General features: G+C 37.3%; 1 protein-coding gene across 2 annotated transcripts in view; it reads left to right on the plus strand.

Moving 5' to 3' along the window:
- Nucleotides 1–21,324, plus strand: part of LAMA4 (laminin subunit alpha 4) — a 99,640-nt gene extending 78,316 nt beyond the window's left edge. For both annotated transcript variants that reach the window (XM_031611161.2, XM_031611162.2), the window contains exons 26-38: nt 1,442–1,577; nt 2,733–2,870; nt 4,306–4,439; nt 5,739–5,903; nt 6,597–6,750; nt 7,454–7,647; nt 9,092–9,281; nt 10,133–10,288; nt 10,895–11,054; nt 12,016–12,146; nt 13,627–13,720; nt 14,713–14,832; nt 16,737–21,324. In XM_031611161.2, coding sequence (XP_031467021.2) covers nt 1,442–1,577; nt 2,733–2,870; nt 4,306–4,439; nt 5,739–5,903; nt 6,597–6,750; nt 7,454–7,647; nt 9,092–9,281; nt 10,133–10,288; nt 10,895–11,054; nt 12,016–12,146; nt 13,627–13,720; nt 14,713–14,832; nt 16,737–16,882 — 1,918 coding nt within the window. In that variant the 3' untranslated portion in view covers nt 16,883–21,324. The remainder of the gene's footprint in view (nt 1–1,441; nt 1,578–2,732; nt 2,871–4,305; nt 4,440–5,738; nt 5,904–6,596; nt 6,751–7,453; nt 7,648–9,091; nt 9,282–10,132; nt 10,289–10,894; nt 11,055–12,015; nt 12,147–13,626; nt 13,721–14,712; nt 14,833–16,736) is intronic.
- Nucleotides 21,325–21,729: the final 405 nt, after the last annotated feature.

The raw sequence follows: 21,729 nt of genomic DNA on the forward strand, positions 1-21,729 counted from the left end.
CTAGGAGTTCTGAGGGCTGGGAAATGTGAGAACAAATTCAGAAGACATTTTTCTTTGTCTTTAAACCTATCTTCTTCAGTTCGTTTGCTTCTAGAAAATATTATTAAGTTAATGGCCTGTTTGCAGCTTCTGCATCATCAGTCAGAGTAGAGACTAAATTGACTGACTGACACACCACACTTTGATCCACACACTGTGATTCAAATCCCAGTGAGAATGACTGGAGCCCTCCTGTTCATTTAGCCTTCCTGCTGATTTCACTGAGCAGCAGATTAAGCCCTGACATGCTCCCCCTCTCCCCTTATTTCAGACATGTGCATCTGAACTATTCAACTTGATGGTCCATTTTAGCCAGCGTAGAAAAGCAAATATTTCCAGAGCTTGATTCGTTTTTAATGTTTCCAGTGCCTACCTTACAATGTTATAAAGCATAGAAAACTATCACAGAAGCAGATGTCAGGACAATCAGTATTATCTCATGTGAGGTGAGAACCCAGCTACTAGGAAGTCTTGTGGAAGGCACAAATACTGTCTACATGTTTGCCAAGTCAAAACCCTGAATTTCACATTCATTCCTTCAGTGTGTATTTGTTCCCTGTTATTATATGTGAGATTGTAATATGAAGGCTGGATTTGAAATACATAGAGATTATCTCCTATGCTGATACCAAGTAAGCCCCATGTCATTTCCCTGCTCTGTCACAGACCCTCTGCAGTTTTTGGCAAATTTCTTCTTCATACAGCTTGAATATTGTGAGGATAAATTCAGTGACATTTGTCCTGTGCTTTAATGCTGTTATATCTCAGTGAGGAGTGGAGTAGAAAAACTTTGAACAGCAAGCAATAGCAGCTGGGATACAGTGTTGGGCTATGCACCTCAAATACGGCGTAGAAAGTATCCTGGAAGCCCACCTACAGCTCTAATTTAAACCTATGTAAACCTATTCACCAGCAATCAGTATTTACTCTTACTTCCTTGACCTCTGTTATTCATTCTTGTTAAGAAATATGGATCCATTTGCTTCCCAGAATAAGAAAGGAGCTTGCCAGTAAAAGCAAGAAAGGAAAATTAAAATAGAACTTTTTTAAAATGATAAATGAAGACATAATTTATTTTTATCATAAGTGGGTACAAATCCATTTAGAAATATGTCCTTTTGTTTCAGCAACCACTTTTATCTTTTAAGTTACTCTGTACGTGTTTTCTCTCTGACTTCTCATATACTTCTCCCTGTAATATTTATTACAGCTGGTGCATCTTGACTTTTCAAAACCACTAATGTGGTTAAATAGCTGTTTTACATAAAGATGTAGGAATTAGGCATAAGTGAGGCAAATGACTGAAGCTCTTCCAAATTTTTTAGAACACCTTGGCAATAAATGTATATTCTGGAAGGCAAAAAAATGTAATTGGAGCTTGTTTGACATTGTTTCCCAACAGCATTAGTTCACATCTGGCAGGTATTATTGGCTTTAAAGGCTGCATGAAGGGTTTTCAGTTCCAAAAGAAGGATTTCAACTTGTTGGAAGAACCAGGAACCCTGGGAATCAGCTATGGGTGCCCTGAGGATTCACTGGTAAGCATAACTTAATTTGTGAGGTAATAATAAAATTTTGGCAATGGATACACTCATGAGCTTGTCTTTCACTCCAAACAATGGAAGGTAACACTTTCCAACACAAAAAAGGAAATGAAAACTAATTCATTCATTGTGTGTGTGTGTGTGTATGCACGCATGCTAAGTCTGCTGACATGCAATCTGATTTTCAGAGAGTATTGCAGCAGAAGGTACTTTATTTGATACTGTTATTATATGTGAGATTGTAATATGAAGGCTGGATTTGAAATATATTGTATGCTGTATTCTGAATGGAAATATTCTCTGGTAAATTAGTTTCTATTAAAGAAACAAGGAGAATTGTTCTCAAATGTGTCCTACTGCAGGTGTTTGGGATGAAAAAACAACAAGATATTCACCATTCTAATGAGTTACAAAAAAACCTTTTAAGTCAATCCAGCTCTACCTCTCTCATACACGGGCCAACTGCATCAACTTTAATACTAAGAAAATTGTCTTTTATTTTCTAATCCTTTCCGTCATTCATCATTTGTTCATTACAATGCAAGACTGGTAAATCTAAACAGTGTTTGTGGTCTTTATACTATGGCCATGACTATCTGAAGCCACATTGAGAATGCATGAAGATGAAGGAGCCCACCACTAGTACAATTCATTGCTCAATCTCACCTTCTATAAAGAGGAATGCAATTTGGCCAACTGCAATTTGTCCTATCTCAGACCCCGTTTTCCTTCTCTCTCAGAGGGCTGTAGACTGCCATGTCCAATCAGTCCCCCACACCAGAATTCAGTGCAACATGCTAGCATGCCAGAGTAGTTCTCAATGCCATAAACTTGGATAGAGGCTTAAGCGTCCTCTACTTCTAGGCTTCTTGCTCATTTTTAACATCAGCAGACTTAGGATGAGGCCAAGAATCACAGGAAACTAAAAGCAATTTGGCTTACACTGTTTAAAATATGTATACTTATGATTTTCACAGCATGCCAGGGAGAGCCTCTAAAGTTAGCTTAAGACATAGACAAAAAAAATGGAATTTTTATAGAAGAGCTGAACTGGCCAAGTCTTTAAAAGAAAAAAGAATAGCCTCATTCTTTTTATTATCTGAAAGTTTTATGAAGTTTACATGTAAATTTGTTTTATTTAATACACAGATATCTCGCAAAGCATATTTCAATGGAGAGAGCTTCATTGCATCAAGCCAAAAAGTGTCCCTCTTAAGTGAATTTGAAGGAGGCTTTAATTTCCGGACACTGCAGCCCAATGGGCTGCTGTTCTACTATTCTGAAGGAGTGAGTACATCTTTCTTTGCTGTTTGTTTTATTTTTTCCTTTGGATTGTTTTCCAGGAGAATATTATGGGTATAATAAGAATTTCTCACTTCATCTTTTAATGATAGAGAAAGCAGTATAGGAGCATTCCTCAATGTACTCGTTTTCACAGTTCACATTTGATTCACAGATGAAACCCTGCAATGCCTAGACATTATTTTGATAGAAAGTGGATCTTACTGAACTGCAATCCCTATTTGGACCTGTAGATGCTACTAAAGTACAAATAATACTAAGGACCTGAAATTTTCCTTTCAGGGGCAACTCCCTACAAGCAAAGGCAGAAGTTTGGATTAATAGGATGTTATTCTGAGTATTGCAGAGTTTACAGAAACCAGTCAAAAAACTGCCCATATTCCCTGTACTTAGACATCCATGTGTGACCAGGAAAAGTTGAACCTGAGGATGGCTCATTGCAGCTATGGAAAGCCAAATCACCCCAAATATCCCCTTGAAGAAATGCCAGGGGCAGAAATATGGACTTGCACTCCCAAAATGTTGAATGAACCAGAGTGATTCCAGAATTCTGCACTTTCAGACCTGTATCAGCAGCACCCACGAGCTCAGATGACAGAACATTTGCAGCCATCTCGAAAGTCTTCTCTGCCATACTTGCAGAAAATCATAAGCGGTGCAGCAAGGAAGGCTGTATGACACCCATAACCACTTTTTACAGCATGGAATATTGCCTTAAATTGAAACCATGTTGGTTATCCATGCTGCTTGCATAAATGAGACTCTGTACACCACTTCTGCTTTTAACTCAAAAGCTCTAATCCTATGAGATGCCAAAGTGCCCTGTTTAAGAAATGGAGGTTCAGCAATTTAGTACTTGACAAAATGAGACAGTATGATTCCTCTGAGTGCACAGTGGCAGTGCTTGTGCTAATGAAACAGATAATATTCAAGCTATGTGGCACTCTGATCCTGTATGCCTGACCCAGATAAAGGATCATATCTCTAAGATAATTTTGAGTGACTGAACATGTCTGATTAGAGGGAATTAAGAAAAGAAAAAATGCATTGGCCTTATGACAGCGGTAATCTTGCTAAGAGCCAAGCTGCTCTGTATAGTACCACAGCAGCGGTGCCAGAAGCGCAAATGAAATGTAAACATCATACTTCCATGCTAGGTAGAAGAAGCTCTTTTGACAGATACATGAAACATAATCAACAGAATTCCCAGAATTGAGGCTTAAAAAACCACAGGAATGTCAATTTGAGATAATCTCCTGTTTTGGTTCTAAGTTTGTGCAAAAGACAGTAAAAAAAAAAGGGAAAATAGTGATAAGAAATCTCCTCAGCTGGAGAAAGTAAATCCAACAGGAAAATGTACAGAACTGTTAACTTTCCCATATTGTACTCACTCATGAAGATGTTTTCGTCTGTATTTCAGTCAGATGTATTATCCATCTCTATGGACAGAGGTGCTGTTGTTTTAAATGCAAGTGGAATCAAAATTCAATCACCAGACAGAAATTACAACGATGGAAAAACTCACTTTATCATTACTTCTGTCACACCAGAAAGGTAAAGCTGTCCAGCACCTTTTAATCCCTACCTTTAGAATATAAATACTTCATATAAAGTACATGTTAACACATAATATTTTCTTTCAAAGTAATGGGCTTTTCATTTATATTTTTAACTGATTAATTCGGTTTAAAAAAAAAATCAAAGCCAAAATCTCTGACTGAAATTTGCCCTGTGACCTGAATATGAGGTGCTGGGAATTGTTATTAAAACTAAAAGAAAAGAATTGTGGTTTTAAAAGCTTAGTCCTTTTTTGTCCTTAGGTATGAAAGCAGTTTAATATAATTAAAAAGTAGCATGAGATTCATTCTTCATCAGGATTGATTATTCTGATTTGTTAAAGCAATCCCAAATTGACTCTGAAATAGTTGAAGCATCTTCAGAAAAAGCATTCATTTGGGATATACAAAGTGGAACATATTTAAATCGTTTTTAGTACTGACAGATGCAAATGTTAGATTAGATATGGCAGTGGAGAATAAATCTATGTACCTGCTTATCAGAAAACTTGAAAGCATTGTTTCGTTGGTATGAATTTTACTGTTGCTTTCTGTGTTTAGAATTTTTTTAAGACAGTCCAATACTCAATCAATCTTTCTTCAAGAATCTTGCCTATGCAGATATAACCAGGTCATTCTCAGCTTTCTAACTGAAAGGAATGCTTGCACCTACGGTTTCTTACATCCAAAAAACACGGTTCAAAAAGATGCAAGTGAAAAAAAGGTGCCCCAGCACAGTGCTGAATGCTGTCATGTTTCACTGAGTGCCCTGAATTCTGAACTTGACAAATAAAATCCATGTTGAATGTTTTAGCTATACTCAGTTCCTTATTAAAGCGGTAGTACTCTTCCTGATACTTGCAGAAATTAAATGTTAGTTGCAAATTGATATTAGGTAAAGAACATTGTATGAGGTCAAATATCAATGTATTGTGATGAAAGAGAAGGAAAAAGGGACATAAAGAAGAAATAGTATGTGCTTAGGTCTTCTATTACCCAAACATTGGCTCAATCTATTTATTAGTAATCCCTTGGTTTATGTATCTTCAACTAGGTGGGCTGTATTTGTTTGGACTTCATATCCCTGCACCTTTGGACACGAGTTGCCTGTGGGCTAATTGCACTGATGCTTGTTGCACAGCTGGAAGCAGGAAGGTCTCTTCACGACTACAAAGCACTGCTATTCCATTATTTTATAAATTGAGCAGAACATTTTAGATGCATGTAATATGCTGTCTAATGACCAACATAGGCTTTTCCAAAATGAGCCTACAAAGTGGATGCTTTGTCTTTGCAGATATGAGCTGAGTGTTGATGACAAGAAACAAAGCAAGAAGAATCCAGTGAAGGACAGAGCAGGGAAAAGCCCTGACAGCATCAAGAAGTTCTATTTTGGTGGCTCTCCCCTCAAAACACAGCAAGCCAACTTCACTGGGTGCATAAGCAATGCATACTTCACTAGGTGTGTGGCATCCTCCCAAACACATTACCAGGCAATTGCTGCCTGACAGTTCGGGTTATAGCTCCAGAGAACTGATTTATTTTAACAATAAAAATCCCTCTCTCATTTTGTGAGGCTAGACAGTATGTGTGAATAAGTTTCTCACCTTATTTTCTATGGAATCTGTTGGCACAGACTTGGTAGGTTGTGATATTGTTGAAGTGGGAATAATTTGATGTAAATCAGTTTTCACTGTTGCACCTGCTAATGCTGTTTGTGCAATGTGGAATTTGCATAGCTTTCATTTACATTTATATGATGTAGCTTTCATCTCTGAAACAAAATGATGCTAAGATATCTCATGAACGCTGCTGAAATTAGGAGTTTAGTCATGTGAAAATGGTCCATATTTGTTGGCCTAATCACTTTAGGAAATGTTCTTATATAGAAGATTTTAAAGGGAAGTTGGTGTTGCAGATTCAGGCTCTCTGTTTTTGATAGGATGGATACATATAAGAGCAGTATAGCCTGCCCACAATACCCAAACACTGACTGATACATCTATCCTTTTATTCACAATCCAAGAATGAAAATAAGTCCATCAAAACATCATTTAAAATACAAATGTAAATTACTGTGATTCTTTTTATTAAAAAAATTACATCACTGGGGAAAAAAAAAAGCTGATTTTGTCATCCTCTCCTTGAAACACAGATTGGATCGGGAGGTTGAAGTGGAAGATTTCCAGCGGTACTTGGAGAAAGTTCAGACTTCCTTTTATGGATGCCCTGTTGAATCCCCACCAGTTGCTCTGCTTCATAAGAAAGGAAGAAACTCATCAAAAGCCAAAGGAAACCGTAATAAAAAGGTTTGCTACAAATAATATCAGTACAGAGTTGATACATACTGTGTTGTAACTTTAAATTCTGTAAAACGTTATGGATCCAAAAATGTAATACTTGAGGAATATTTTGTAAATATTTTGTAAAAAAGGGAAGGATTCCATTCCTTTACACACTGAATCACTGCAAATGACTGCCCTAACCAGGTCTATCTGGCCTACACTCACAACACTGTCTTTTACTGGAACTGTAAAACAGAATTTTTGACATATTTTTAAATGCCCTGCAAAAAAGCTCTTCTTGGTTTCTTCTACAGCCTAACGGCAATAAGCTTTCTTCATCTATTTCAATTTGGCTCTGTGCAGTAAGCACACATTAATATGCATAAATGAGAAAAAAAATCCCTCTTCCAGCACGCAGCACTTTTGGTCCAAGCACGTTCTTTTATACTCGTACTATTGCTTATATCGTCAAAAGCATAGAGGAGGAGTCTATCGGGAAAACTGCAAAAGAATGGATTATAATTATATATAGGCATTCTGTTTATCCCTTCTGCTCTAAATTAGCATCTATAGTAGATCTCTGTAAGCAAAATCTGACTTGGAACTATTCCTTGTATTTCTATAAGAAAAAAAAGCCAGCATATTATTAACTTATATGTAAACAATCCTCTTTTTTAACATCCAGCCTTAGTTAAAATTTCAGGTTAATGGTTCTCTTTCTGTGAAGGTGGGAAGAGATAAGGACAAGGTCTCACAGCCTTCAACTGGCCTCAAAAAACTGTATCAAGAAGTGAATATGCAAAAAGACCCTCAGTGCCACTTGCCTATGAATCCCAAGGCAACTGAACATGCATACCAGTTTGGAGGTACAGCAAACAGTCGGCAAGAATTTGATCGCATACCAACGGATTTCAGTGAAAGGTAATGAGACTTCAGAAATAAAAATTATAATTACTGAGGAGGAAGAGATGTATATGAAAAATGAAACAAGAAAAAGGGCATATTTTTGCTGTTACTGTGTTATTCGGGTTTTTTATTTTATCCTAGGCAAATTTTTGCAATGTGTTTTCAATTACATTCTTTTTGTGAAGCCTTCATCTGTATTATATATTTTTTTAAGAAGTTTCTTTGTCCATTTGCATGAAGACTTCAAGGATGTTAGTTATATACAAGCAGTGAATCATCAGTCTCTTTGTGTGAGAAGTAATGGCATTAGATTAGAGCTGGAAAACATGATCGTTCACCCAGAAATGAAGCATAGTTATGTGTTGAGTGGATGTTAGCAGCTGTTCAGTGCTCAGGAATCTACACCATGCAGTAAGACATAAAGCTATGAAAACCATGTCCAGTCGAAGCCATAACATAAATACAAATAATTTACAATGAGTCCAAATATTGTGGATATTAAACTCTCAGGCTCCCACAGAATGCCATATGATATATTTTGATCAACACAGGATTTTGGTTTAATACTTTCCGTGAAAGACAATAAATTCAACAACACAGGGCTTCCTGGAAGCATACCAGACCACTAATTCAGAAAAGAAGAGTGCTGTTTCCTGACTTAGATAACAAAAGCATTAGGTTTTAAATCAACAGTGTTTTACTTAGGGCAGTCCTGATGGTGCCCATGTGAGATAGAACAAGGAAAACCCAAAGTCTAACATTTCTACTCATCCTTACAAGACATATTCCTGTTACAACTGTTATTACACACTTTTTATTGTAATGGGCATTTTAAAAAAACAATGACTCGTGATGTTTTACAACAACTGATATTGGCAAGGCCCTTAGCATGCGTGGAATGTGAGAAACAGCAGCTAAGCTAGTTCATCTAACATGATAAGCAGAACTAATCTGTTATGTCATTGTGCTACACTAATATAGCTTTGCCATTTTTTAGACCAAAATAATAGACCTAATACTAATCATTGAAGAAATCTTCACTGCTCGCTATGTTGAACTGAGTTAGCATAATTTGCCACGTTGTGTTAGATGTCATGAGGACCTACAAGGATGAAGAAATTTAGCAGCAAGTCTAGAGTAACATTAAATGTTCATAAACAGAGCCACTGCTGGAAAAATGTTAAAGACCTCCAACACTGCTGTGTACAAAAATGTATAGACTCTCATTTTCTGATGGTCTGTATTAATTTTATTCACGCAATGCAAAAAAATTCACGCCTTGCAAAGAAGCTTCTTATCCTACTTCAAAACTACTAGAAAGTTTATCAGAAACATATTTTCCATAAAGGAGATAAATATTCCATATGATGAGACAAAAATTTCAGTCATCTTCTGCTTGCAATTTGATTTCAGTCAGTAAAATCTGCTTTAATACTAATACTGCATTTTTGTTTGCCAGAGCTCAGTTCTCTATCAGTCTGAAGACTCACTCGTCTCATGGAATGATTTTCTATGTCTCAGACCAAAAGGAGACCAATTTCATGACCCTTTTTGTTGCTCATGGACGACTCATTTTTATGTTTAATGCTGGTCATCAGAAGATAAGGATTAAGAGCCAAGAGAAATACAATGATGGCCTTTGGCACAATGTAAGTAAAAGAAAGTAATCAGTATGATGATACGTGCTGTAATGCTGCAGTAAAGACACCACTGATCTGATAACTCATGGAGGTTTCATTCACATTTACATAACCACACCTATATGTGGAGAAGCTTCTGACAGTACTTTTTAAACTTTCACAGTGTATTTTATAAAGTCCTTAACTAGGGATAGGAAAGTGAATCAGCTATAAAAATCCAGGAACTCACAAAACTATCATGTGAATAGAAATAAGAGAAGTGTGCAGAAATGCAGAATAGTGAGGGGGAAAAAAAAGCTAGGAAAGGAAGGACTAGGATAATTTTGATCAGCAAATTAAGTGCCTAAGACAGGAGCATAGCTATCTTAGGCACCCTTTGTAGTCCATGAAAATAAAAAGACAATTTTAGGGGCAAGGTGAATTTCCTACTGTACATATCTGTTTCTCCTTACTGACTACAGAGGGACTCTACAGTCACTAAGCTCCTAACTTGGATGCTTAACTCTTTAAAGCTGGTTGGATAAATCCAGACCATAAAACTGGAGACGGCCATGAAAATACTAAGAGTGATAGTACTGTACCTACAAATCATATGTGCAAATATAAGATGATCGGATCTCAGCAGACCCTGTGACACCTCATACACCAGAATGGCAAGACTGCAGTTTTACAATCTAACCTTTATATGGATGTGAAGAGAGAAGGTTGCCCAGCAAAGAATACTGGCAGTTAATAAAATTGATTTGCAAAGTATGATTCACAAGCTTCACTTCTTAACTTCTTACTTTCTTCCACTGCACCGGAATGTTCCCTCTACATATGAAAGTAATCTTCCAAATTTTTTTTTCCTCCCTTTCTAGGTGATATTTATTAGAGGCAAAAATATTGGTCGCTTGATAATTGATGGTCTCCGAGTACTAGAAGAACCTTTCAGTGGTAATGATAATACCTGGCAAGTCACTGAACCACTGTATATTGGGGGTGTAGCTCCAGGAAAAGCTGTGAAAAATATCCAGGTAAATCAGACAGCTATTATATCACCCATATGTTTATGTACAGCTAGAGCAAAAGCTGCCTATAAGGATGAGTCTAAAGAAGGGTATGTTCCCAGTCCTCAGCACATTGAGGAGCTCACAGCTCAGTTCATGTGATAGCAAAAATCCCACAGGGCTGAGCTAGGATAGCTCAGTAGCTGGGATAGATTTCAGTAGACTTGTAGCAGCATCTGGAAAGCTGGTGGTCCCTGAAGAAGAGAGAAGTCTTAGCAACATCCAAGCTTAGATGAGTGAGGTAAAATTAGTTGAGATCAATTTCACCCTAAGATCTGAGATATATAAGTTTCAGTGTTGTCTCAGTACCTCTGAGACTGTACCTAGAAATCAGTATTCTGCTCTATATCTTTGATATTAAAGTATATAGAAAGGAGTGTAAAAGGAAAAATCAACATCATCAAAGACTCCTTCAAGGTAATCTTTGGTGATATGTGCCTAACAAGATAGCTGCACGCTTCAGGAAAAATTGACCACTGTCTTGCCTTGAGGTTACGTGGTATGTACAATACTGCCTTGCTCTATGCACGTTGTTTCCAGTGGTTCTACCAATCGTGTTCTTTCTTCCCTCAGATTAATTCAGTCTACAGTTTTAGTGGCTGTCTCAGCAATTTACAGCTCAATGGAAGATCAATTACTTCAGCTTCACAAACGTTTAGTGTAACACCTTGCTTTGAAGGCCCATCAGAAGCAGGAACGTACTTTTCATCAGAAGGAGGATACGTTGTCCTTGGTAACACACTGCTGAAATATATTCAGTAATGAAACCATACTTTTCACTGTACTTCAAAACAGTATATTTCACTAAAGAATGTGGTAATTTCCAAGGCTGTGAGCTGCAAAGATTATTAGATACAGATCATTATTGTGTAGGCAACTGATGTTGACAGGTAAGAATGTTCTCATGAAAATTAACAAGTTGCTACATAATTATATCTGTATGGGTGTATGAATGCATGTATTTAAAATAATTAGAATAATTTCACAAGAGAACAGATTCTAATATGGTAACAATTATTATAGACACAAAAGTCAATTTGGCTAAAACCAAGAACACCAACATTCCTTATTTTTTACTTAATAAAATAACACATAATTCAAAAATTCTATGAAAAGACTTTATGAACATCTTGATAATGAACAGCATGACAGATGCATCTTTTCTATCATTGAGGACTACTGTGTTCCAGGAAATGTTCTAAGAAGGATTTTTTTGGGGTCACATTTTTGCAACACCAAGAAGATCTATGTGGTGTATCTAATTTGCTCCCTGGCCTGCCAGCAAATTGAAAAAGGGACTTTCTGCTATTAAATCATCAAAGCTCAAGTGAACTCCAACTCGCCGTATAAAAACTGCTGAATATCTAGCAAATTGCACAATAAGAAACTGCCAAAAACCCACACAGAACCTATTTTCTGCTGTCCATTTCATTGCTAATGTTTTTAAAGAAAATATCTTTTTTTTTCTTGAATAATGAAAAAAAAAACAAGCAAACTATTATTAGTACTTCAAACAAAATCAAACAGAAGTGTAAATGGGTGGCAAACCATGCTATCTCTTCAAGTATGTGTATTGGAATAGGTTCTAATACTTCTGAAGACAGAACAAATAGGTTCTACCCTGGGACTCTGAGAAGATGCCCAGGCTTACCATTAACTCAGTACAGAGATAATGTATTCTTTCTCCCTCACAGACGAATCCTTCAGTCTAGGTCTGAAATTTGAAGTTGTTTTTGAAATACGTCCCCGAAGTAGCTCAGGAATTTTACTGCATGGCCACAGTGTGAATGGAGAGTACCTGAATATGCACATGAGAAATGGACAGGTATAATGGTCATATTTCCTCCACTTCTCTGACTGGTTCCTCTACTGCCTAGTTGGGCTCTGCTAAATGCAGCTTTTGTTTTACAAATTTGGCATTATTTGATTCTTAATTCTCTCACAGATAAGTTAACTGCTTAGATTAGGCAACCCAGATACTTCTTTTAACATACAAAATTAACATACAAAAAAAGTAACACTGAAGACAAAATCAGATCGCTTTACTGGTACCAACAATAAATATTTGATTACCAGAGCTCTGATGCTTTGGTACTATTTTTTCATCCACATATTAAAAATGTATAGTAAGTAAGATGATTTTTATTTCTTGTATATTAAAAGAGAAGTCTGGGTTGAGCACATTCTCTTCTTGCTTTAGCAAATGTGTATAATGGGGAAAGATGAGGAAAAGGCAAGGTTCTGATTGTCTGCTGATCCATTTTCTAAAATTCCTGGATTTTTCTAAGGCTACTAGTTGAATGAGGGAAGTTTGAAATGAACATATCAGATAGTTGTTGCCATTGCTGTCTTTTGTTATGTTCATCGGTACACTCTGGGTACCTCCACTGTGCACATGCAACAATAAGTTGCAGTATAAACAGACAAAAAAGAAAAGGTTTAGAGCAGTGATTTATTTATTTGTTTGTTTGTTTGTTTGTTTGTTTTAACTTTCCTTTTTGCAATAAAGAAACTCAGCATAGTCAAGAGACTGGGCAGTGTGGATATTCCGTAACCACTGCAATGCAGTATCTAACTGTCCCAGCATCTAACTGCCAGCCAAAGAGAAGGATATATAGGTGAGGCTGACTTGGGTTGAAAAGAACCTTAAAGTTCATCTATTTCCAACCCTGAATGGCTAAGCTCAGTGCACGACTTATCTAACAGCCACCACTGGGAATCTTGTGTCCTGCAAAAGGGATGCAGTGCTGCTCTGCTACTACAGTGGTGTTACCATGCAGGGAGGTACTCATCCAAATGATTAAAGCAGAGATACAAAATTCAAAATTAGGTACACTTTCTAGTTCTGCCAGAGGTTTCCTGGTAAAATTGAAAGTAACCTAAAAGTCATTCTTAAAGTCCCCTATCTGTGTTTCTCAGATCTTGTCTGTTTGTTAAGGTTTTCATGACTGTTTTTCTTATTAAGTGGCTATCAAGTTGCCAAAACATTCTCTAAACACTAATTTAACACACAGGAAATTATAGAGTAGCAGTACTAGAAAATCTGAGTAAAATTAGCTGTTATTTTTGAATCTTTTTTTGAATTCTACCCTGAGTTCAAATCAGAAATGTTTAGCACTATTGAATCTAAAAAAAATCTGTGAATTTGATATTTTATTCTAAATAATTTCATTATTTTATTTTTTTTATTTTATTTATTTATTTATTTATTTATTTTGCTTCTGAGTGGAGAATACTGCATTATCACAAAAGAAGGGGGAAAAAAGAAGAGGTTTTACAGCAACAAGTATATTATTTTCTTCCAGGTTACTGTGAAACTGAATAATGGAATCAGGGATTTTTCAACCTCAGTGACACTGAAACAGAGTCTCTGCGATGGCAGGTGGCATCGAATTGCAGGTCAGTAAAGCATGATCATACCTTTCAGAAAGGTAACAGTGCCAAAACCTCCCTCCCTAGCTATCTATCTCCATGGGCCAGTGCACTGGACATATTTTCAGGTTTTCCTTTTCTCTTTGTCAAGATGCAGTTTGTATGAAAGTGGCAGACCTTTTCCTCACTCAGACATAGGAATTGTAGTGTCCTGGGAGGGCAAGACCAAGTTCCTACCAAATACAAAGAAAGATGAATGCTTTTTGTTCAGGGAACACAAGACTGCCTCATGGAAATGCTGGCAATCTTTTCCAAGATGTAAACCAGATGATATTCTTCTTTTCCCATTTTTCCCAGTTAGAGGTTAAATACAGTGGTAGAAGCCAGTACTGAGCACAAGTATGCTGCCCTTAGGAGATCAGCGGGACAGATCTGAGGAACCCCTAACTCATACAGAGAGAGGTTTACAGTCAGGATTTTACCTCTGTGTCAGATAGGCATCCTTCATTCCTGGGTTTGAAAGTCAAAAAGTACATCTAAATCTCAGGTACTTAGGAGTCCCTTACTTTTCTGTCTGAATACTCACTTGGGATGCCTCCTGGAGTTGCATACAGAAGAGACCTGAGTATATGCCCTTTCCCTATGCATTCTAGTTTCCTTTTGAGGGAACAAGCAAGGAGAAAAATTCACTGCATTCAAATTGGTACCCTACTGGGAATGATTTGGCAACAAGTTTTATTCAGCAGCCCACCATTGCATGCACACGCCCTACAGTCTAGACATAAGCACCAGCAATCAAGAAACTCACTCAGAAATACCCTTGCTTCCACTCTCTTATCTTGCTTTGACCCTGTTCTGTGCCAGTATCTGCCCATACACTAGCACTGACAGTAATCATAGCTCATAGCCAAGCAAAAACTAAATCAAACAACTTAGATCAAACAGATACATTTGTTGTCATAAAGACTTCAAATGATACTTTTGAAAATCTTTCTGATATCTGATCCTTCTCCCTTCAGTTATTAGAGATGCTAACGTGGTGCAGCTGGATGTAGACTCAGAAGTCAACCACGTAGTAGGGCCACTAAACCCAAAGGCAACTGACCACAGGGAGCCAGTGTTTATTGGAGGTGTACCAGGTGAGTATGTGGCAGCTTTGTTCTCAAATTTCAATAGAGTTTCCACAGGAAGCACAGAAGAGGGACTGTGGAGGAACTTTCATCAGGGGGTGTAGTGAAAAGACATGGGGCAACTGTTTTAAACTAAATGTAGATCTGTATTAGATACAAGGAAGAAATTCTTTACTATGATGGTGGGGCACAGAAATGGGTAGCCCAGAGAAGCTGTGGATGTCTCATCCCTGGATGTGTTCAAAGCCAGGCTGGATGGAGCTTTGTCAGACACGTTTAGTGGAAGGTATACCTGCCCGTGGCAGGGGGCTGGAACAAAATAGTTGCTAAGGTCCCTTCCAACCCAAACCATCCTATAATATTAATTTTAATTTCAAAAAAGAACAAAAAGATACCCACGTGAGCAATCTGGTAAAATTCAAAGTCTCAAAAGCTAATCAGAAATGTTGTGTCTCACATCTCAAAAGAAAAATGTCTTCTTTCATTTCATTTAATACATTCACTGTTTCTAGAGAGTTGGGTATGGACTCAGTTCTCATCTGCTAACCAGAAAAAAAAAAAAAAAATCTTATTATACACTTTCCTTTCCAGTAAGGGTTCACTGTTTTAAAAAAAGAAGTTATTTATCTACTCATTTTCATTTATGAAACTGGAAATTCACTGTGACTGTAGACTTATGGATTTTTTTGCTGGTAGGATGCTTTCTTCTGCTTCAAGCAATAGCATCTTTGAACACAACATAAAACATGAAGATTCTTATTCTGACTAGTCCTATTGCACAGATGTCTGCTAACATGAATTTGTGACTCACAGACCATCTGTGTAGCGTGGGCCAAGATTACTACATTTACTTCCCTTATTCAACAGACAGAACTACTCTGTTGGGGTTCTTATGCAAACTGTAATCAACACTACGTGATCCAATTTTTAAACCATCTCCCGTACATCTCTCACTGAAAACTTGCAGCATTATTTTTCTGTGCCTTGCATGTCAATCAGAAACATCTCTAACTACACAATTTATTATATTGCTTATCTTGAATTAGTGTCTTGAGTGCACAATGTTCAAATCCATCTGACACTACCAGGAGGAAAAATGAGCCTAAAGAGAATCATAAAACCTGTGCACACATGCCTTTTCACTCTTTAAATCCAAATTGGAGTTTTATTAGGACAGAATTCTTCCCAGAGAGGTAATATAAAGTGGTAATTGCAAACGGTGTCCTGCCTCATAATAGAGCTTTCTCTTTCTACATAAATTATAGAATACTAAAGCAATGCCATACATTGGCTCTATAATATTATTATCATTCTGGCATAGAAGATTCTTATAATGAACTTCACAACAACAAAAAAGATGTAGTACTAACTAATAACCTGTAAATATAGTAAACTAAATGCAGCCTAACAAATCAGGCATGGATGACAACACATATAATATTAGAAGGAATTACAAACACATTCATTGCCTGAGAGTCATCTACTCTGTTATTTAAATTAAATGCAGCTTTAAAAAAAATGCAAGATTGAGCCTCTATCGATACTATATATTATTGAGATTTTTACATAAATGTAGATAAATCCCCATATTTACTCCAGCGTCTTACTAGTCTGCAGGCACCAACCTTCCTTTCATCCATTCAAACTGTTCAGTGGAACAAAACTATTTTTCATGTAATCTGACTCTTCCAAAAGCTGGCTACTCTACTCCAGCATCCAATTAATTTTTCTACACTATTTGGTTTTCTTGGTGGTTGGATCATGGATAGTATCGATTATGCCACAGGCTTTGGAATAGAGCACTGAGCTGCAATTAAGAAGATTTAAGTTCCATTACACATCATTCTACCAACCTGATTATTTTGGTTTTCACAAGCTCTAACTTCTTTTTCCTTAAAATTTGTTTCTTCCAGAGTCTCTGCTAACATCCAGCCTGACTACACGCAACTCCTTCATTGGCTGCATTCGTAATTTCATGATTGATGAAAAAACAGTCAGTTTTAGTAAAGCAGCCTTGGTCAGCGGTGCTGTAAGCATCAATACATGTCCTGCAGCCTGATAGCACACTGCCTCAATCCTGTGAAGTGTCTTAGACCACAGGAAGGAACTATAAAGCAAAAGAAACCATGTTCTATTCATCACCAATGCTGAGAAAAAAAATGAAAACATCAAGGATTAATTTACAAAAATCACTTCTAATATTTCTGTGCAAAACAAAAATCACTGAAGAATAAAGAGCTGTTGCTTCTGCAGTTCTCTTATTATGCCACAAGAGTGAGCTTTACCATTTCTTATAACATATGTGTGGCCAATCTGCTACATGAAAATGTGGAATTATAAAAGAAATAAAAATTATACTAAATACGTTTCTTGCAAAATAAATCCTGTACATCATTTTGTTCCGTATCTTGGGTCCCAACTTGTTTCCCAGGAAAAGATCTGCTACTGCATATTAAAGAATAAAGCCAATTAATAGACTTACATTGCAAATAACTGCGTTCAAGGATTTATTTCATAATTTTCTATTCAACTCATTTAAGTATTCCTCATTTATATTGGCAGCAGAGAGTATACTTAATTATGTAAGCTAATAGTGAAAGATTAGAATGTTTTTATCCCACTTCTAGATTTTTGGAGGTATTCTAGCAGAGTGTGGAGAAAGGATGTGTATTATTTAGAACAGATACAGAACTGACCTCTTTCTAAGTCAGTAATTTTAGAATTATACTTGACTTATGGAGGAAGGGAGAAGAGAGAGAAAATTCCAAATTTCAAGCTTTTTCTCTACAGTGTTAAATATACTTACTCATTTATTTGCACTAGCATAACATAAGTAAGCACAAAGTATAGAAAGGAGAATCATAGTCACTGTTTCAGACAAATCCTTATCTCATAAATTGTCACTTCCTTGTGAAAATACTGCAAGACTCCAGTTTACAGAAGTAATCTTCAAACTAGACAGACATTCCTGCAGAACGTGCCCTGAAAGACAGACTGCTGAGGAACTGGGAGTGAAAAAGGAAGATGCAAACAGGAGGCAAAGGGCTGCAAAGGGCTGCAGATGTGAGCTGTGTGAGCCTGTGTTTTCATAGAAGTTGAATGGAAGTAAAACTGTAGACCTTTGCAGTATATGTTAACATCAAATACACAGAAATCCCCTGCAAAACTTGGTCTCTTCTGTGATAAGCTATAAGGTATTAAAGACATTTTTATATATTTTCTTTGAAGAAACAACTACTGTTAACATCAACTTTTATAATGACTGGGCAAATTACTGGTGGAACCAACTCAAAATATGACAAGCTGCAGAGTAGGAAAAGTAGTAATTAAAAGCATAAAGGACACCACTACCCAGACTAAAAATGTAAAGGAACACATCTGGAAAACACAGAAGAGACAACTGTCTCCAAGTCTTGAAGTGATGGACAGTTGGAGGAACCACTCCAAGAAGATACCACTCAGTACCTTCATCACTTTCAGTAGGAAAAGGATTTCAACAGACTGAAGTGTTCTTGATTCACTGTGGGTGAAGAACAACAAGCTCTGGATAGACTGGCACATGGACTCCTTGGCAGGTGGGATGGCATCACTGCCTCCTGCTTGTCCGTAGAGCCCGCTGTTATCAGACAATTACAGTGATTAATGAACAAGGGAAGACAGCATGACTCCAGCAACCACAGCCTTTCTCTTCACCAGCCTTGTCAGTTTGCACATGCTTTCAGCCCCATGTTTCTCCTGGACAAATCTCCCACTCCACTCCCTGCAACTATAACCCAAAACACTCCAATGGCTTCTATTCTGGGAATGATGCTGAGCCCTCTCTCTTCATCACTCCAAAGCCCACTGTTCATCATTCAAAAGGAAGCAATGAGTCCCCCTCTTTACCAAGTACACTGTGGAGTCCCCAAATCCAGCTGCCTTCAAATGTATTTTTCTCAGATATCAAAAATAATATGGCTACTCAACAATTTCCTGCTCCCAGCCACTACCTAGAATGCAAATAGAAAACTTTTAGGGCTTCCGTTCTGAGATTTTATTTTGGGGACTGGAGTAAAGTTGTCAGATCAGTGAGCTGGTCTCCCAGTTGGTACCAGAGACTGTACAGTGTCAGGGCTGTGCAACTGGCACCAGGAGTAAAAAGGGAATCAGAAGTCTCTCTCTATTCATTGGCAGACAGCTGACAGATTGCCCTAATCTATCTCAAGATGCCACAGCTTCAGCTAAACTTCCTCTGGCCCTGGTCTCCAGGATGCTATTGCTGGAGAGAAAAGGACAGCAGATTCCCAGTTTAGATAGATTTTTACAAGGATTATTGAAATTCTTTTCAAGATTGTCTGCAGCTGCTAAGCAGAGATAGCCAAGAATAGCATATGCTGCCCCGTAAGAACATCACAGTTTACTGAGTGCTAGTATTAACTGGAGCATTATATCTTAACTGGTACGTGTACTCAGAAAAATTGTCCATCTTAGATCTACATCAACCTGAAGCTTTTTTTCTCATATCCATACCCAAGCTCTGGGAATAAACAGTATTTTTCTTAAGACATATTTGCTGCAATTAGATTTGGTTTCGTTCAGTAGTTTTATATATTAAAAAAAAAAATAAAATGATTTTTCTGGTTAATCAGTCCTTTGCATACTTTATATATGGAAAACAAAAAATACAGTAAAATAGTAAATGAATAAAAAACACATTAAAATTCATAAACTACTACAATTCAGTTTACTTCTCTTTAATGCATCCGCAGCTAATCAAGCACAACAGTGGCAAGTTTCCAGACTAGGCCTCAGAGATGCAGGTTTTTTTTCTCTGCAGAGAGAAAAAATACTATAAACCAGAGGATTCTTCCATAGGCAGGAGAGTGTAGAGAATAAATTGAGTTTCTCTCCTCCCAGCACCCTCATGGACCTTGAAATTGCCACTCCACGTGCACCAAAAAAAGCTCTCTATCTGATGAATTACATCACATACATCTCTGCATTTATTTTGAAGCTTGTGGTGTTTAGGAGAAGGAGACTGCCTAAGCAAAAATCTTCCCAGAATTCAAACAGTCTTCTGTATCTAACTGAAAATTCATACTTCATCTTCAAAGATCTGAGAAAAAGCTCCAAGTTCCAATGTGCATTGTTAGATTATTCATTTGCATTTTCAATATGAATATAAGTAACTCAATTCTGCAGAAAGGCTGTTTAAAAAAAAAAAGAAAGAAAGAAAAAAGAAAAAAAAAGACCTTAAGGAGATTATACTTTTCCTCTGCCACCTTCAAGTTTTTAATAACAGTGTTATTATAAAGTGAAATATTCTGAAATTTGAAATTTGCTATGTGAGAAAGAATCGAAGTTTAAACTGAAATACTCAACTGATTCAAAACAGAATATTTAATTAGGATCTCTGACCCCCAGTTTCTTATTTCTGAAAATCTGTAGAAATCTCCCACAGACAGAGGTTCCTATCAACCTTTCTCTATCCTCAGGGATGAAGTATAAACAATAGCCTGAAAAGGAATATGAAAGATGAAGGTTTGACAGTAAATCCTCAAATGCCAACAACACCAATTATATACATATGTGTGTGTGAAGTAGGTCCTGATAAAATCCTAGGAATAACATTAGTTCAAATTCCAGTATGTTCTTCCTGTCTGTTAAGATGCTGAAAGCATAGCACATATATTTAAGTTATGGTACACATTTGGGATTTAAGGATTATTTGCTGATTCACAGCAGTGCATGCAAACTCATTTCCTCTCAGTAACATCGTGTGTTACTCCTACATTTTGACTCAGGTTCCAAAGCTATGGTATGCAATGGGTGTATAACAACAGTATTTACTGAGAAAAAAATAAAGGGTGAGAAACACAAAGAAGCATAAGACAGGTGATTAATTCCCATAGACAAAAAGTCTCTCGGGGGACATGACCAGACTGATCCATTTATACTACCCTAACCAGGAGCATCTGCAACAAAACAAGTCAGTGTGTGGCTATTTCTTTTACAGTGATGAACTGCCTGTTCCATTAAACCTCTAAGTGCATGAAACAAGCCGAACTGGTAATTATACATCCACTTTCTGCCCTTGGACCCCTTTTGGAGACTAAGAAGATGAATTGTGAATATGAATCTGCTATTCTGATTCTTCTTTTCTGATTCAGAGCATTTCCCAGCTGAGGGAGAAGACACACTGTATGTTTTTCATCACAGACTTAACAGTACACAGGAAGCCAAAGTGTGGAACTCAACTCCACGGTGCAGCCTCACATTCATGTTTTGCTGAGGGCTTCTAATTGATCTCTGATGGATCCAAGTCATGTCCATGAGTCAGCACTCTGGCCTCTCCAAAGTAAATAAAGGTTTAGGATATGCTAAACTGTCCTGGTTTGATCAGTGTTTCATATCACAAAAATTGGGGCGTAAAGTTAAGATTTCTACCAAGAATTTCATCCAACGAATTTTCCTTGCACACCAGAAACAGCGCATTTGGAAAAAACCTGTTTTGTTACATTTTGTGTAGCCACAAAATTAGCCACACCAGCTAATGAACCGGACTGCATGAAACTGCTTCAGCTCTCCCACAGGAAGCCTGGGTTGCCATCTTAGGCCCACAGGAGCCCTCTGCAAGCAACTGGTTTGCACAGCAGGCGCTCCTCACACCATTTTGCAGCAGCCACGCTGCAGTCTGCAGGACCGCAATGGGACATCGTTGCTTCTTGCCTCTCACACAGAGCCCTGAGATTGCTGCGTTCAACACTGAAACCTCCTTCTAATGGTAACGAGGGCAATTCATTGCTCGAGAATTGCGAAAATGAAGATAAATCTAATTTGCAGGCCTGGTGGGTATGTCATTTCTGCTTGAGTTTTTTTTTTATTTATTTTTAATTTTTTGACATTTGGCACCACCAAGCTTAATAA

The sequence above is a fragment of the Phasianus colchicus genome, chromosome 2 (assembly GCF_987193195.1).
Source record: "Phasianus colchicus chromosome 2, bPhaCol1.hap1.1, whole genome shotgun sequence".
Lineage (NCBI taxonomy): Eukaryota > Metazoa > Chordata > Aves > Galliformes > Phasianidae > Phasianus > Phasianus colchicus.